Source organism: Oncorhynchus nerka, linkage group LG13, assembly GCF_034236695.1.
Source record: "Oncorhynchus nerka isolate Pitt River linkage group LG13, Oner_Uvic_2.0, whole genome shotgun sequence".
Classification (NCBI taxonomy): domain Eukaryota; kingdom Metazoa; phylum Chordata; class Actinopteri; order Salmoniformes; family Salmonidae; genus Oncorhynchus; species Oncorhynchus nerka.
This window is the reverse complement of record NC_088408.1, coordinates 68,911,902-68,930,521: the sequence shown is the minus strand read 5'-3', so window position 1 is coordinate 68,930,521 and position 18,620 is coordinate 68,911,902. Positions and strand designations below refer to the sequence as shown.

General features: G+C 44.3%; 1 protein-coding gene across 1 annotated transcript in view; it reads left to right on the top strand.

Annotated features, from left to right (window-relative positions):
• Positions 1 to 18,620, top strand: part of LOC115139980 (LIM/homeobox protein LMX-1.2-like) — a 59,353-nt gene that overhangs the window by 39,125 nt on the left and 1,608 nt on the right. The window contains 6 exon segments of the mRNA XM_029677923.2: positions 11,535 to 11,767; positions 14,255 to 14,430; positions 15,197 to 15,274; positions 15,700 to 15,766; positions 17,326 to 17,382; positions 17,385 to 17,486. Coding sequence (XP_029533783.2) covers positions 11,535 to 11,767; positions 14,255 to 14,430; positions 15,197 to 15,274; positions 15,700 to 15,766; positions 17,326 to 17,382; positions 17,385 to 17,486 — 713 coding nt within the window.

The following is an 18,620-nucleotide window of genomic DNA, read 5'->3' as shown; positions in this document are numbered from 1 at the left end:
GTGACGTGAGAGAACTTGGGAAGGTTGAACACCAGACGGGCTGCGGCGTTCTGGATGAGTTGTAGGGGTTTAATGGCACAGGCAGGGAGCCCAGCCAACAGCGAGTTGCAGTAATCCAGACGGGAGATGACAAGTGCCTGGATTAGGACCTGCGCCGCTTCCTGTGTGAGGCAGGGTCGTACTCTGCGGATGTTGTAGAGCATGAACCTACAGGAACGGGCCACCGCCTTGATGTTAGTTGAGAACGACAGGGTGTTGTCCAGGATCACGCCAAGGTTCTTAGCGCTCTGGGAGGAGGACACAATGGAGTTGTCAACCGTGATGGCGAGATCATGGAACGGGCAGTCCTTCCCGGGAGGAAGAGCAGTTCCGTCTTGCCGAGGTTCAGCTTGAGGTGGTGATCCGTCATCCACACGGATATGTCTGCCAGACATGCAGAGATGCGATTCGCCACCTGGTCATCAGAAGGGGAAAGGAGAAGATTAATTGTGTGTCGTCTGCATAGCAATGATAGGAGAGACCATGTGAGGTTATGACAGAGCCAAGTGACTTGGTGTATAGCGAGAATAGGAGAGGGCCTAGAACAGAGCCCTGGGGACACCACACCACGTGGTGAGAGCACGTGGTGTGGAGACAGGTAGGACGCAATCCAAGCGTGGGCCGCGCCGGAGATGCCCAACTCGGAGAGGGTGGAGAGGAGGATCTGATGGTTCACAGTATCGAAGGCAGCCGATAGGTCTAGAAGGATGAGAGCAGAGGAGAGAGAGTTAGCTTTAGCAGTGCGGAGCGCCTCCGTGATACAGAGAAGAGCAGTCTCAGTTGAATGACTAGTCTTGAAACCTGACTGATTTGGATCAAGAAGGTCATTCTGAGAGAGATAGCGGGAGAGCTGGCCAAGGACGGCACGTTCAAGAGTTTTGGAGAGAAAAGAAAGAAGGGATACTGGTCTGTAGTTGTTGACATCGGAGGGATCGAGTGTAGGTTTTTTCAGAAGGGGTGCAACTCTCGCTCTCTTGAAGACGGAAGGGACGTAGCCAGCGGTCAGGGATGAGTTGATGAGCGAGGTGAGGTAAGGGAGGAGGTCTCCGGAAATGGTCTGGAGAAGAGAGGAGGGGATAGGGTCAAGCGGGCAGGTTGTAGGGCGGCCGGCCGTCACAAGACGCGAGATTTCATCTGGAGAGAGGGGAGAAAGAGGTCAGAGCACAGGGTAGGGCAGTGTGAGCAGAACCAGCGGTGTCGTTTGACTTAGCAAACGAGGATCGGATGTCGTCGACCTTCTTTTCAAAATGGTTGACGAAGTCATCTGCAGAGAGGGAGGAGGGGGAGGGGGAGGAGGATTCAGGAGGGAGGAGAAGGTTGCAAAGAGCTTCCTAGGGTTAGAGGCAGATGCTTGGAATTTAGAGTGGTAGAAAGTGGCTTTAGCAGCAGAGAGAGAAGAGGAAAATGTAGAGAGGAGGGAGTGAAAGGATGTCAGGTCCGCAGGGGAGGCGAGTTTTCCTCCATTTCCGCTCGGCTGCCCGGAGCCCTGTTCTGTGAGCTCGCAATGAGTCGCCGAGCCACGGAGCGGGAGGGGAGGACCGAGCCGGCCTGGAGGATAGGGGACATAGAGAGTCAAAGGATGCAGAAAGGGAGGAGAGGAGGGTTGAGGAGGCAGAATCAGGAGATAGGTTGGAGAAGGTTTGAGCAGAGGGAAGAGATGATAGGATGGAAGAGGAGAGAGTAGCGGGGGAGAGAGAGCGAAGGTTGGGACGGCGCGATACCATCCGAGTAGGGGCAGTGTGGGAAGTGTTGGATGAGAGCGAGAGGGAAAAGGATACAAGGTAGTGGTCGGAGACTTGAGGGGAGTTGCAACGAGGTTAGTGGAAGAACAGCATCTAGTAAAGATGAGGTCGAGCGTATTTCCTGCCTTGTGAGTAGGGGGGAAGGTGAGAGGGTGAGGTCAAAAGAGGAGAGGAGTGGAAAGAAGGAGGCAGAGAGGAATGAGTCAAAGGTAGGCGTGGGGAGGTTAAAGTCGCCCAGAACTGTGAGAGGTGAGCCGTCCTCAGGAAAGGAGCTTATCAAGGCATCAAGCTCATTGATGAACTCTCCGAGGGAACCTGGAGGGCGATAAATGATAAGGATGTTAAGCTTGAAAGGGCTGGTAACTGTGACAGCATGGAATTCAAAGGAGGCGATAGACAGATGGGTAAGGGGAGAAAGAGAGAATGACCACTTGGGAGAGATGAGGATCCCGGTGCCACCACCCCGCTGACCAGAAGCTCTCGGGGTGTGCGAGAACACGTGGGCAGACGAAGAGAGAGCAGTAGGAGTAGCAGTGTTGTCTGTGGTGATCCATGTTTCCGTCAGTGCCAAGAAGTCGAGGGACTGGAGGGAGACATAGGCGGAGATGAACTCTGCCTTGTTGGCCGCAGATCGGCAGTTCCAGAGGCTACCGGAGACCTGGAACTCCACGTGGGTCGTGCGCGCTGGGACCACCAGATTAGGTGGCCGCGGCCACGCGGTGTGGAGCGTTTGTATGGTCTGTGCAGAGAGGAGAGAACAGGGATAGACAGACACATAGTTGACAGGCTACACAAGAGGCTACGCTAATGCAAAGGAGATTGGAATGACAAGTGGACTACACGTCACGAGTGTTCAGAGAGTTAAGCTTACGTAGCAAGAATCTTATTGACTAAAATGATTAAAATGATACAGTACTGCTGAAGTAGGCTAGCTGGCAGAGGCTGCGTTGTTGACTAAGTAGGCTAGTTGGCATTGGCTGCGTTGTTGACACTACACTAATCAAGTCGTTCGTTGAGTGTAATAGTTTCTACTGTGCTGCTATTCGGGGGCTAGCTGGCTAGCTAGCAGTGTTGATTACGTTACGTTGCGTTAAAAGAACGACAATAGCTGGCTAACTAACCTAGGAAGTCGCTCTAGACTACACAATTATCTTTGATACAAAGACGGCTGTGTAGCTAGCTATGTAGCCAGCTACGATCAAACAAATCAAGCCGTTGTACTGTAATGAAATGAAATGAAAAATGTGATACTACCTGTGGAGCGAAGCGAAATGCGACCGGATTGTTGAGTGCAGAAGTTCTGTTCGGTAGACGTTGGCTAGCTGTTGGCTAGCTAGCAGAGTCTCCTATGTTAAGGACGACATAAAACTACACACTCTAAACTACACAATTATCTTGGGTACGAAGACAGCAAAGACAACTATGTAGCTAGCTAACACTACACTAATCAAGTCGTTCGGTTGAGTGTAATAGTTGTGCTGCTAATCGGTAGACGGTGGACTAGCTAACGGTGGACGTTAGCTAGCTGGCTAGCTGCAGGGCAGTGTAGACTGCGTTAGGACGACGAAATACGATAATTACGCAATTATCTATGAAACAAAGACGGCTGTGTAGCTAGCTAAGAAGAAATTGATAAGATTAGACAAATCAAACCGTTGTACTATAATGAAATGTAATGAAATGTAATACTACCTGCGGACCGAGTGCAGATGCGACCGCTCGCTCCAACCCGGAAGTGCGGTCAGATACTCTGGAAAAACTAGATGAAGACTTTGAGGATTACTTTTAAATACAGAAAAGATGTTTGCGGAAAAAAAATCTTTGACACTACTCTGTTTTCTCAATGACATTCAAATCAGCATTGAAAAAAAGGCTGTATTCCACCTGAGCGAGTCTGACCACTGTGATGACACACCAAATGTGTTTGATGGATCGCGGGAAAAGAGCACGAATTAAGCTTTTGTAGGCAACCGTACAAGCTATGTCTTACAATGGTGCGACTGCTGTCGGCATCAAAAGATTATCCAACTTGAATAAACGCTTGGAGGTCAGGATGACAGCAGTGGTGTAGAAAACGGCGATACGGATATCACTTATCATTGATATCTACGTAGCGCATTGATGTGAATCACACTGCTGCTCTCTCATTTAGCTCTTTGTGCCTTACGGATTGTGGTTGTTGTGGGTGGCTGTTCACAAATCTAAATGTGTATTTGAACCCAATAATGGTTGAATTCAAGAAGTTTAAGCTGCCTATCAATCATTGTTTTTGAAACTAGTGGACAGCCAGTGCAACAGCTGCACAGTGCTGATCCCAGCCTATGGAATAACATTTTTTATTTTTTATTGCTCAATCTAATTCATGCTGATATTTTGTTTTATCCATAGGCCTAATGGACACATGCTCAAACTCGCACACTTTTGATAGACAATCTGTAGTTGCTACATCCATTTTTGTACTAGTAAATTATATATATTAATGTAAAGATATAATTGTATTTTATTATTATATATAGTAACAAGTGATGGGTTAGAAGAGGCCTACATAACCAACCCATAAAGTACAATTTTACATCCATATATGTCCAGCTATGTAAACTTTAACATTGATTTATCCAGCAATATATACATTTTTGTATTCTTCTAATGACTCTTAAGGGGAAAGTAATCTAAAAGTAACTCTATGTAATCAGATTACATTACTGAGTTTGGATAATCCAAAATTTGTAACTGTAACGGATAACATTTAGAAAGTAACCTACCCAACCCTGTACCCCACTCTATAATGCAAAGTGAGTGATGACACTGTCTGTGTGGAAGCAGGGCTTGAATGCGATGTTGCATTGAGTGTCCATCCACAGAAACTACAGCTGTCCAAACAGCACTTGTGTACCTGGCTGCCTGCTCGCCCGCTTAGTTGTGTACTCAGCCTCTTCTGCTGGCCAGCGGTCTCACTGTCCTTTCACATTTCAACATGAGCTTTTCTTTCACTGTGTGCTTGAAGCACAACTCTTTCCCTAACATGCAGAGAAAGTTACCTCTCTCTCTGTCTTGACTACAGAGTGACAAAGACAGAGCTTAACTGTGTGGTGTAATTTGCATCTATTATAAACTCATGAGAAAGATGGTGATGATGTCACACAAGTAGGCCTTTAAGCTCAACATCAACCCTATGGGACTCCATAGCACAGACACGGAGCACTGGCTGTAAGAAATACCAAAGAACGTCAGTCTTAAGTGCACAACAACTTGATCAATGCTTGGAGGCATGTAGGTGTTGCTTCTAGCTGTGTGTTGTGATTGCCAGTGCCGCAGAATGTCTGGTAAATGATAGACAGAGCCTTATGATAGGCAGCAGCAACACCCTGGTTGGTGTCTGGCCTTTTCCTATACGTTTGATGAGGCTTTCCCAGTGACAGGTCCTTTTATCCTCCCACAGCTGACTGTCAGGTTGTGCCCACAGGGTTTACAGCATCTGGTGAACCTGAAAGACCAACATGCTGCAGTAGACATATTGCAATTTTAAAGCAACAAACACCTGCCATAGAAGTTCATGCATTTTGCCATCTAAAGCGATGTGTAGACATTTGATATTGATACTGAACGACATAACACAACTTGTTTCACCAAACACAATTATTGGCATGTGATCATTTGAATGTGACTAAAAGCAGAGGTTTGCTGTGTGTAGTTGTGTAATACAGTGATATTGCCCAATCTAACATGACTAGCCGGCTGGCTGTCTGTGTGGCCAGAGGCTTGCCTGAAGAAATCTTTCAGCATTCCAGTACATAGGAGATCATGTAGTCATAGAAACAGTGTGTTCATCTGAGCCAGACCGGCAGTGGGGGTCAAGTGATGAGAATAACACCTCTGTGACTCACTATGTAACTAATGTTTAAAACATAGTGATATCCAAAAACTATGCCATATGTTTTCATTGGCATTTTGGGTCAGGTGCACATGCGCTCATAGCTTCCTTTCAGCAAGGCATCTTACAAATGCCAGCCTCACTGGAGATGGCACCTTTGAGCCGTTAGTAGTGTGTACATTTTCCTCTAATGGGTTACTTTTACCTGCTGAGAGTTTAATTAAAAAACAAAGCGGCTCCATTTGAAGTCCATTACTATGCTAATGTTTTGTTAGCGGGGAGGGGGGTGATTAAGCAGGTTTTAGGGCTGACTGGAGCTGGCCCTGGGGACTAGAAGGATGGCACTTCTTATTTGGCTTCATTACTTTCTACACGTGTCTAAACACACCAACCTAAGATCCATGCTGAGACCATACTGCCATGGAGCCATATCCTTTAGGATTATTAAAAGTAATGGTGCTCTAGATTACCATTTTGTTATGCCCTAGTTTTGAAATGTAATTGAGTGTAAATTAACAAGTTTAGTGTTGTTTTAGTTATGATGATAGTCCATACTCTCGCATGTCAAGTCCCTCTCTATGCTGTGTGTTTTACAACTGTGGTTATCACTGTAAGCAATTAGACAAAGTAGGGTTATAGTTGAGGCTGCTATATTTAGAACACGTGCCTCTGTGGTCTAAAGTGCTGTCTAGTAGCCAACACAATTGTACATAACAAAGTCATTTTCTAAATGTTAAGGATCGCCATCTATGCACAAAGGAACATCTGGGCATCAAATGTTTTTGCGCGTAACATACATCCACAACCAGTAAAGCTATTCAACTCTATATCTAATATTCATGCTGTTACTCTTCAGTCTTCCTTGGAACAGAGTTACCATGTTTTTAACAGGAGCTGCTGTTTATCAGTATCCTTGGCCTCTGGCCTCTCCCTCCACCCCTCTATCATCTGGTCTTTCCCTCCACCCCTCTCTCCTCTGGTCTCTCCTTCCACCCTTCTCTTCTCTGGTCTCTCCCTCCACTCCTCTCTCTTCTGGTCTCTCTGGTCTCTACCTCCACCCCTCTTTCCTCTGGTCTCTACCTCCACCCCTCTTTCCTCTGGTCTTTCCCTCCACCCATCTCTCCTCTGGTCACTGCCTCCACCCTTCTCCTTGGTTTCCAGGAGACAGGCAACTTGGGCTCTTGTTGGACTGCGGTGGAGATGGATGGCTGGAGAGAAAGGTCAAGCCAGAGATGTAGCCTGTAAATCAATGAGCTTCCAGCCATGCGGTGTTGACCGATTGCTCCACAGGTCCTCAGTCTGCATTCAGTGTCCGGAGACCTTCCTGTGGCTGTGACCCTGTTCCATACACCTCATCCCTCACGTCTGGGTGATTGACATGGCCAGCCTTACAGGCCCACCCGCTTCCTAGTGAAACAAGGAGGGCCATCTTCAAAGTGATTGTTTACAGCTGTTCCGTGGGTTAATCCTGATCCTCTCTTTCTTTTGAAGGGGATGCGAGGACATAATAGCCTGGGCTATTCTCCCACTAAATTGTTATGCTATTTCTCTGGTTGTTTAATAGCAAAAGGGGAGTAGGTGAGACGAGACCATGTGTTGCTAAATGTACCATGATTATCAAGCCACAAACTCCTCCATTCCTCTTTCTCATCCTCCGGGCTCCTCTTTTATCCCTTTCTCTCAGCCTGATCCTTATCACTGTGGCAGAAGCATTGAAAGTAATGTCTTTAGTGGGAAATCATTGGCAACATGTGGTGAAAGCTTAAGATGTTGTCACACTTTAAGTTGCTTCTAATCTGTTCAAAGGGAAAGTGCATACTTCTGCAGTGGGCCTTAGCAGGAGAAAGAAAGAAGAGGAACAGGGAGGTGAAAACACACGACTCCAAAGGCTGAGGCTTCTCAGCTGCACTGAGCTTTATCCTTTGACCAGACCGGGGATATATTTTGGTTGTTGTTAAATATCTCTATCTGAGGAAGCTTTTCAAACATTTGAGCATTTTCCATCGTAAAGTACTTTGAGGGTGCATAGCTGAATTTGCCATAGGTGAATGCAGAGTAAAGATGAAATGCTGCTGTTCCATTTACTGTTTTACATTGCTTTTAGCAAGGTGAGAGTATAGGTTCTTGTGAATCTCAGTACAGCTAGCTAGAATGTGAGCATGGCAGAAAATGAGAGAGAGAGAGAGAGAGAGAGAGAGAATAAGAAGCAAAGATATTGAGTGCTAAGAGATGGAAGGATGAATGATTCCCCTGGGAGCCATCTTAAAAGGTATCTGCTGAGATTATCTCTTATTCTACTGATGAGGTCCAATGCTGAGAACGCCTGGGTAAATATTGGCACTTTGCTGCTTGAAACGTGGTCATTGATCCACACTAGAGGGTCTTATGGGCTGATCTGTGCGCTCAGGTGTGGGAGGAGAGAAACGCAGATCCTGACTGCAAACGAAAGCAGGGACAGAGGATCCTGCTGGCTGGTGGTCCTCTTTGTGGTCCGTGCTCTATCTCCGTCCTCAGTAAATGTACAACAGCACAGCTGCTGAGCACACAACAAACAACAGACTTCTTAACGCAGGCTTCAATAGACGGGTCACTATGGGCAGCAGCAGAAACTGATGCATTCTTTTTTCGCTGGTTAATTTTGGGCAGATTCTGATTTCAAATGGCATTTTGAATCTTTGAGACAGTTTGTCATTTTTGAGTGAAATGAGTCGAGTTGTAAAAGGATATTGACAAACCATGCTAGCCCAGCACTACACCAACGGCTGCATCTTATCCCTCTTGCCCCATTAGCTTTTACAAAGAGCTTAGCCTACACTTCAAACTGCAGACCCCGTTCATCTTAGGGCTGGAGTCAGCATGACCTTGATAGTTGATGTGTTTATTATAGTATTTTACAGATCAGCGTGATCATCATCATCTGTGTCTTTCCCCTGTCTCCCGTGGGCATGTTCTCCCCACCGCCCGGGCCTCTATCTGCTAATCAGGTAATGGTATGGAGGTTGAATAGCGTGCCTCCCTCTGGTTGTCCTTCACTGCTCACACACTGGTGTTGTTTTAAAGAGCATTCTTTAGGAGCTGAACTTGGAAAGGTATTAAAGTGGGATTAGGCTCCTCCACAATCCAGTGCTTGTGTCATTCAGGGAGCTGTGTTCTCCTTTCTGCACCGCGACCCCCCCCCCCCACCCCTCCCCACCCCCCCTCTGTTTGATTGTAGCTAGCCGCGGGAGTCGGAGTGACTGGGCCTTTCAAAGGAGAGGGGTTAAATCCCTAGTCCAGTGCTCCCTGCTAATTCCCCTTGTTCCTTAGAGAAGGATTTACTTCTGCTGCCAGCTTCTGAAAGGCCCTCTCTGCCCATCCGAAAAGTCGCCGTTGCCTTCCTGTGGAGGTGTGGTTGCCATAGAAGGGGCGTCATGCATGGATATTCCATCTGAACCCCACTGAGAATGGGGTACAGGGGCCGACAACAGGCTAGAAGTCTGGATTAGACCAGAGGACAAAGCAGGACAGGAAGATTCCAGAAGGGACAAATAGGAATTACAGCACCAAAAATAATGCAAAGTGACAGAGGGGAAATAGAAAAATAATGGCTTACAAGATTAGAATCGTAGAGGAAAAGAAAGAAAGAAAAGAAGGGCCTGAATAAGAATGTTTTTATCTGGGTGAGAAGATTTGAGAGAGCGGTTGAAGGTGAATGTGGAATCTGGGACATATCAAAACCATACTAACAAGTCATTTCCTCTGCCTTTCTCCTCTCAGACGCCAATCATTAGCTGAACATTAGAGCTGGACCTCTGGGCTGGTCACCACACATTCATCCCCTCATGTCCCTCAATCCCAGCATGCAACAGTTAGACAGTCCTTCTCTCTAAAGTTATGAATTATTATTCATCTATCTTGTGAATATTTTGATTTGTTTAAACAGCGATAGCCAACATTCCATGCAACTGTAAGGTTGATCCACGAGGACTTTATGTTTTACTCCTACACTTTTGCGGTAGATATTGGATTACAGATGTAGGACCTTAATTTGTTCACTCTTTTGTTGCTGAGAATTTTCCTGCATAGCAGGAAATGCAAACTTTTAGTGTATTCAAGGTTTAAGTTTGTAATTTCCACTTTCAAATTTCAGACTTGATTTGCCCTAATGAAAAATATATCAACCCCTACAAAAAAAAAATGCCATTAATTATAATCCACATAATAATTCACATTTCCTGTTAATGCAGGATTATTTTCCTGCTGTAGCAAACTGGTTCAAATTAAGATCCTACATCTGTATGTATGTCCCTGCTATTATCGTTTGACACAGCTTGAATATTTAATGTGTAATTGCTTGCTGCCCATGTAATGCAGGGCTGCCTTGCAAAAGATACTTTGGTCTCAGTGGGACTCTGCCTAAACAAAGGTTAAATTAATATTAGGTTATGTTTAAGATTATATGAATTACATATTTAGTTGGATCACAGTAATTTCATTGTTGAGCAGATAAGCATCATGCTGTAGGTCTGCAGGTTGCTTTCACAAGAAGTCAGCTTGTTTGCAAAATGTGCAAACATATATTTTTTAAGCGATTATCCTCTAGGTTTTTCCATAGTTTAATAATAATCTTCTTAATGTATTGTAATAATTGAAAGATTAAAGCATGCGTGTGCCAATTCTGATATCTCTGTTGTTTTGCCATTATAGTGAGAAAACAGTCTGATTTGTAGTAAATGGCCGCTCAAAGATGGAGCTGATATGAGATGTAGAGACTAGAAACAGCAACCAAACGTGTCTCTTGTTTCAACCATGTAAGCAGCTGCTCTACTGAACTGTGTGGCAGACACAAACTCCCTATCAGTTCTCAATCAGCACCTACAATAATATTAGCATGACAAAACCTTCCTTGGGGTTCTCTCCCCTCATATTTAAACATATTCATCACTATCGCTCGTCCCTGTCCTGAAACAGCAGATGATGTCAATTGCTGCTCTCTCTCTCTCTTTCTCTATTCCCTCCCTCTCGCTCTCTCCCTTGCACAATGAAGTAGATGTTCACCACAAATAGATAGGCGGCTGCCAGCTGTCCTCCAGACCAACGAAAACAAAGAGCATGCTAATAAAACCAACTTCACGGCTGGACAAGATCAACCACACTCTCTGCCTCCTTGCCCAGTTAATGATTCTCCTTCTGAACGACAGCAAATGAATTAAAACTCTCCCAGCCACCAATAAAAGAATACCAAAAGTTTGACATCTTCCTGAAAATATATAATGGAAGATGGAGGTGTTAATGTAGCCGCGCACCATAGAGGCTGGTTTAGGATGGCCAGATGAGATTTAAAACAGTGTGATGAGTAGGAGGAGATTAATCAGATATAGTGGGTGTAGAAAAGTATGACGACACAGTGGGCATGTTCCAGTTCCTAGTCGTTACTCAAAACAGACCATGCTGACAACCTGCAAAGAATCAGATGCTAATCTGACAGAGAAACAGTGATTATGATAAACAAGTAAAAAGAGAAAAAAGGACATTTACTGTGCTGATTCTAATTGAGCATCATAACTGACTGAACCCAGTGTCGGTCAGCTTTCTGAGGCTAAGAGGCATTTAGGTGCCCATGACCCAGCTCTGTTGGAGTGGCGTGGGGATAGGGGGACACTAGTCACATACACACATGAACTCCAGTCAAAGGGACCACTCACTGGTACTGGCTGCCCACAGGATCAGCCACAGCGGCCTGCCACCCTCAAACCCTGTTAATCAAAAGCCCATGATGACAGGTCAAGCTCGGGAGACTAAGTTGACCCCCCTTGATTCTGTGATCAGATTGTGTTATTAATGTAACGTACGTTTTTTATTCATCTGATTAGTAATGGTGCCTTTTCTCTCACCTTCCATAGATTGTTTGCCGCCAAGTGCAGTGGATGCCTGGAGAAGATCGCCCCCACAGAGTTTGTGATGCGTGCTCTGGAGTGTGTATACCACCTCAACTGCTTCTCCTGCTGTGTGTGTGACCGGCAGCTGAGGAAAGGGGATGAATTTGTCTTGAAGGAGGGCCAGCTGCTGTGTAAGAGTGACTATGAGAAGGAGAAGGACCTGCTCAGTTCTGTCAGCCCGGACGACTCCGACTCAGGTAAGACCAAATCCTATCGCAGTCAGTACAGTACAATACAGTACACGCAGAAACAGAAGAACACACACTCAGAAAAGTATGAAAACACAGAAAAGTAGGAAAACGTATTCTGGGTGAGACCCACAGTTTTGAGTGATTTTATTCAGTCATTCATTAATTTTATTCTATGTACAATGGATATTATGGGCAGGGAGCAAAAATGTATTGGGCTAGGAAGTGGAAACAGGGAGGACAAAAATGTATTGGGCTAGGAAGTGGAAACAGGGAAGACAAAAATGTATTGGGCTAGGAAGTGGAAACAGGGTAGACAAAAATGTATTGGGCTAGGAAGTGGAAACAGGGAAGACAAAAAGGTATTGGGCTAGGAAGTGGAAACAGGAGAGACAAAAATGTATTGGGCTAGGAAGTGGAAACAGGGAGGACAAAAAGGTATTGGGCTAGGATGTGGAAACAGGGAAGACAAAAAGGTATTGGGCTAGGAAGTGGAAACAGGGAAGACAAAAAGGTATTGGGCTAGGAAGTGGAAACAGGAGAGACAAAAATGTATTGGGCTAGGAAGTGGAAACAGGGTAGACAAAAAGGTATTGGGCTAGGAAGTGGAAACAGGGAAGACAAAAAGGCATTGGGCTAGGAAGTGGAAACAGGGAAGACAAAAAGGTATTGGGCTAGGAAGTGGAAACAGGGGAGACAAAAAGGTATTGGGCTAGGAAGTGGAAACAGGGTAGACAAAAACGTATTGGGCTAGGAAGTGGAAACAGGAGAGACAAAAATGTATTGGGCTAGGAAGTGGAAACAGGGTTGACAAAAAGGTATTGGGCTAGGAAGTGGAAACAGGGAAGACAAAAAGGCATTGGGCTAGGAAGTGGAAACAGGAAAGACAAAAAGGTATTGGGCTAGGAAGTGGAAACAGGGAAGACAAAAAGGTATTGGGCTAGGAAGTGGAAACAGGGGAGACAAAAAGGTATTGGGCTAGGAAGTGGAAACAGGGAAGACAAAAAGGTATTGGGCTAGGAAGTGGAAACAGGGAAGACAAAAATGTATTGGGCTAGGAAGTGGAAACAGGGAAGACAAAAAGGCACTGTATTAATGGCTTGTTGGGCCCTTGTGCCGGCGGCTCTTTTGCTGGAAATAATTAAATCGGTGTATCATGATGACTGACGGGAGGATTTAGGGCCTTTCGACAGAGGGCCGAGCGGAGCTCCTCTTATCTTCTCCTCTGTACCCCTCGCCTCCACACAATGAGGCATCTCGCCAAGCCTCACTGTTCAGACCCATCTGTCTCTCATTTAAACATGCACACAAAGGCAGAGAATTTGTCAAACACATCTGTCTGTGTCAACTTTTGTCAACTTAAAGGAATATTTATTTTACTTCCACGCTTCGTTTTGTCCTAGCGGAGCACATGGGCATTCTTTAGGAGTGTCTCCAAATTCAAGATTTTACATGAACAGAGGTTAACCTCGGCATATACAGAAAATAAAATATAGAAATCAACTGGTGAAATACAGTTTAGCATACTACACCACACTATTTACAGTAGAGAATCAGAACCAGATGACAGCCGACAGAACGAAACCATCATGTATGCATCTCCAAGCCATCACAGGAAGCCCACATCATTTGTTGCTTTAATTGAAAGTGCTGCTGTTTCTGAGAACACTGCTTTTCACTCACCCAGGCCTTGAATGTTGTAATGAATGCATTAGGGATACATGATTTAACATTGGATTTGATCATTATCTTTGAAAACTCATGAAGTTTAGCATTTTAAGTACGAGTATCTTTATATTATGTACACTGACATTGCTTGTTAGATTAATGATGTAATGTCCATCACACTATGTGATGATAAAAGATGGCACATTATGTGTGCCAATAGACAGACACCAAGATCCCTTTATGGATACATGCAATTACAATAGACAATAACAAAACCCATCAGCTTTCCACCTTTTGGTAAGAATGTCTTAGAACCTTTTCCAATTGTATTCTTTATGCATAGCATCTTTTTAGTATTTTTGTCTGTTGGGACCCAGTGTACATTTTACTATTATTTTCAGGTTCTGAAATCTATATTTGATATTTCCTCTGATATTTTGAGTTCATTTCCCATATGTGGTCATGCTGCCTTTCCATGTTGTGGTGGATCCGCTATATAGGATTCTTACCAAAGATTTATTTGGTGTAAAACAGCCAAAGCTGAGTGTAATTAATTACCAATGACATAATGTCAAATCCAATGACAAATGTGCATATAACATTGTGCTTTTCTGGTCCTCTGAAAGTCTAATCGTGCACGTGGCCTATTCGTTTTGTAATAAATTCACAAGAAACTATTAAATCCACGTGTCTCCTTTCATTATGGATACACTTGTGGAGTCGGAATCTCTTGGAATTGGAAAGAACATCTATTTATCAGCAGACTTTCTGAGAAGGTGTCAGCTCAAACCCATACTGATATTGATGAAAAATGGTATCTCCATGCAGAGAAAAGCGACGATGGGGATCTGGGTATCAAGCAGGAGAAAGGCACCGGAGGCCAGGGCAAGGGAGATGATGGGAAGGACCCCAGAAGGCCCAAGCGACCCCGCACCATTCTGAACACTCAGCAGAGACGAGCCTTCAAAGCCTCCTTCGAGGTGTCCTCCAAGCCCTGCAGAAAGGTGAGACCTTCTCCTCTCCTCCACATGACCTAGTCACTACCAAAGCAGCTCTATTTTCACCAGACAGACAGAGTTAATCCCACTGTCTGCCTACTGAACACTCAACGGAGGTGAAAACTAACACTTTGTTTAACCTCTAGCACGAAGGTGGCTAGCTGCAGTTTGAGCACAAAAGTAGCTATGAGGAACAAGTGTATTTAGGCTACAGAGAATGACCTGAAATAATGACCTACATTGGGAAAACTACTGTAAATGTCTGCACTGCTACAGTATACACACAGTATGAACTGAAAGCTGGCTTTTGTGAGAAGAGAAGCAACAAAATCAATCTTTTAAGCTTACTTTGAGTTGTTTTTGTAGTATACGGTAGATGCAAATCCAATACTAATACTTCATAATATCCCCATGGACAGACTGACATGTGGAGTATTGGAGGAATGCCATGAGGCCTACAGTAGTTTTACAAATAAAATTCTCAAATTTGAAAAATCTCCAGCACCTCGGAGCTGTGCTTTGAAGTGGCTAGCAACACTCTGGTCTGTGTTAACTGAGGTAGAGGGTAACACAGCCCATCTGCCCTGCGCCAAATGACATTCTGAAAGAGAGGAACTGCATCCATAGTGGAGGCCCTAAAAGCATTCACTGCACCCGCTCCAAAGCCTTGAAGAGGCAGTAACCAATAGGTCCAAAAAGACTGCCACAATCTGTAGTTAGGTGTTTGTTTTCTTGTGGGATGTTGAAATGCATTTGTGTTGACTTGTTAAAGGTAAGGGAGACCCTAGCTGCTGAGACAGGCCTCAGTGTTCGTGTGGTGCAGGTGTGGTTTCAAAACCAGAGAGCCAAGGTGAGAGCACAACCACCAGAAAGGCACTGTTTGTGATAATTATGTTATTTGTTACTAATCAAGAGACCAATGTAGTAATAGCAATGCAGTACACATAGATTGGCAGGAGTGTTCAAACATTACAGTATTGGAGCTAACAAATCACCACAGATATCAACAATAAATGTAACTATTTTGTTGCATTCCATTTAACTCTGTAAAGTTAAAGTGCAATGCATTCAAATCTACCTCAGTCATACGTTGGATGTCTACATCCACCTCCTTTTTTGATATTATCTTAAAAAGCCTTTGAAAACAAAGTACAGTCAGATACGTGTTCCTATAGTTCACTCAGGGGTCGGCAACAAGAAGCATTGTTTTCAAATGAAAAACAGCACGTTAGTTTGGGGAGTTACTTAAAACTCTTGTCTTTTTCTTTTTTTTAGATGAAGAAGATGGCAAGGAGACAGCAACAGCAACAGGAACAGCAGAATTCTCAAAGGCTTGGCCAAGGTACAGTATACAGTCTACAGTTTGGGCTGAAGAGAGCCAATAACCACTGCCCCAGAATCATTTTCAATAGCCTTTCGGTAGTTTAAAAACAGATGTTACTGCTTCCGTATTACCACAGCTTTAGACAATTATTTTGCATTTGACATGGTGTTAAAAATGGTGATCTGGGATTATCACATAACATAAATAAAAATGAGGATTCAGCTAAACGTGCAGCATGGCACTTCAATGAGAAACACAGAGGCAGGATAATCACATACTGTATACCACAGCTCTGTGTGACCACTCCAAAAGATGGCATTAATTGAGGCAAGATGCCAACCCTTGGAGTAGAACGGACGTAATGGCTTCTGCTCGTGTGTGACCTCCCACACATTAGCCCTAGTTTCCACTGGTGTGTGTGTGGGGGGGAGGCTAGCTAGCGTCTGTGGCTCCAGTCAGGCGTGGTACATGGGAGACCATGTCAGCTGTGTGTGTGGGTTGGGAGATTTACAAATGAAAACCTGTTAATCAGTCTTGTATATAAAATGACCCATCCTGTGTGAGAACTGTAGTCCCCATGCTGTAGCCAGGTCAAACACTCACGTTCCCGTTCAGAAACTCCACTCCTGCAATGATGTCATACAAACTGTTTGTCAGGGTTAAAGCCACACCAACAAGGGTTCAGAGGCAATCTTCTCAGAATTCAAGACAAATGCCTTGGCACTGTACCACACCGTGAGGAAGAATCACTAGTAAAATGTTCACAAATCATATTATATTTGGAATTTTAGATAAAATGGTAGTAATTATATGATTCCAGGCATAGACGAAAGCTTAATTGAAAAACACACATCCACTATGGAGAAAGGATTTGGTTTCACAATCTTGTAAGAAAAAACAAGATATATAACAGTGAGGAGGAAGAATCTACACAAAGTATACACAAGACAGAAGATACACGATTTAAGAGATGTTGCACACAGTACATAAATATAGCTGTACAAGCTAAAGCAGCTACCTGGAAATCCCAAGGCTTACATTGACATTTTATTACTCAACAGCTCTAGAATATTTTGTCAAACTCTGTAGGGAAAGGCATACAGTATGCCCTGAAATGCTGTTGCCCAAAAGTGCATATTGTGAATACTGGATAGGATAGTATGTGAGGAGATATATGTATTTTAGATAACAAAATTTACTGAGTACAGTTAACTTAAACAAGAAAGCATTACAGCAGACATATGTGATGGAAACTTCTGGAACCCCAAATAAATGAATGACAGACATCTTTTCACAAGGGCTCACCACTGTAAAGGAAAGTGCAGGGTGGTGGGCTCCAGTCTCAAACCCACAAGGGCTGTGTGTGCGTCCCACTCACCGCTGAGTGAGTCAAGAGCTGCCTTCTTCAAGGGAATGCTGGGAGAATCTCCCTTGGCCACAGCAGAGCAGAGAGGGTTTCCATGGAGACAGTGCTCATGGTCTAGTTTCTGTATTAGATTTAGAGTTGATGATTCTCCTCCCAGGAACACAAGAGTCTTCATGTAAAGTCTTTCTCCACGTGATTGGCTGTGTTTCAGAGGTGATGTCCAATCGGATGGAGGGCATGATGAACTCCTTCACGCCACTGGCCCCGCCCAGCAGCAACTGGTTGCCATGGATCAGAACGGCTACAGTACAGACCCCTTCCAGCAGGGCCTCACTCCCCCACAGATGCCCGGAGACCACATGAACCCATATGGTGAGCAGCCACCCCCCTACCCCCCTCCACAACCTTACATGCTCCCCAGTGTGGGACATGTGTTCAGGCCACAGAGCCCTGGCTTAGGCTGCTCGCACAAAGTACAAGCAGCCCCCTTCCACATGAGATGACACAAACATACTCACAGGCCACTGGTTTATTTTGAAGTTCATTTCAAAATCAATCCAACATGTTTTCTACTCCCCCTCCCCCTCCCGCCCCACAATCACTCAATACGTTCTCTCTGTCTGTGTATGGGGTTTAGTGGCATGCAATGCTATGCTATCTGACAGTTTGCATTGCGGACTATGTGAGGAGCTTTTAGATAATCCAAATGGCTTGCGGTAAATTATAATCAAAACAATGGTGAGAATGATGAGTGAAGTAATGTACCGCGATGCGAAATAACCATTGTATGTGACAATCACAGGGATTTTTATTTGTTTTTTTCATTTATCCTTTATTTAACTAGGTAAGTCAGTTAAGAACAAATTCTTATTTACAATGACGGCCTACCAAAACGCAAAAGGCCTCCTGCGGGGGCGGGGGTTGGGATTAAAAAAAATATATATATATATATAGGACAAAAACACACATCATGACAAGAGAGACAACACAACACTACGTAAAGAGAGACCTAAGACAACAATATAGCATGGCAGCAACACATGACAACACAGGGATGCAAACGCAAACAAAACACAAATGTTTAAATAAAACTTGATTCAGTTATTTTATTCTTCCGTTTAATTTACATATAGGGGTTGAAACTGGTAGAAGACAATTTTGAGCAGTGTCTCCAACCCCATAAAGATCGTTTACTAATCGTAATATAATTTCTGAATGCCTCCATTTTGTGTCTTGCAGTTGCAACACCCAAAGTCCCAGTCTCATCACACTTCTTCTGTTTTTATGGGATAAATAGAGGGAAGGATGATATTGCCAAAACATTAAAAGATGTCTCTTCATCACTCTATCCCTGTCTTTTGTAACAGTGTCATTAAAATGTGTGCAATAAAGTTAACAATTCCCACAAGAAAAATAATAGGAAGAGAAATTATGAGATACGTAAACATTTGCTATTATTGAGCTCTTTTGGATAGATGCCTCTTGTTGACATGTTCCTCTCAGATC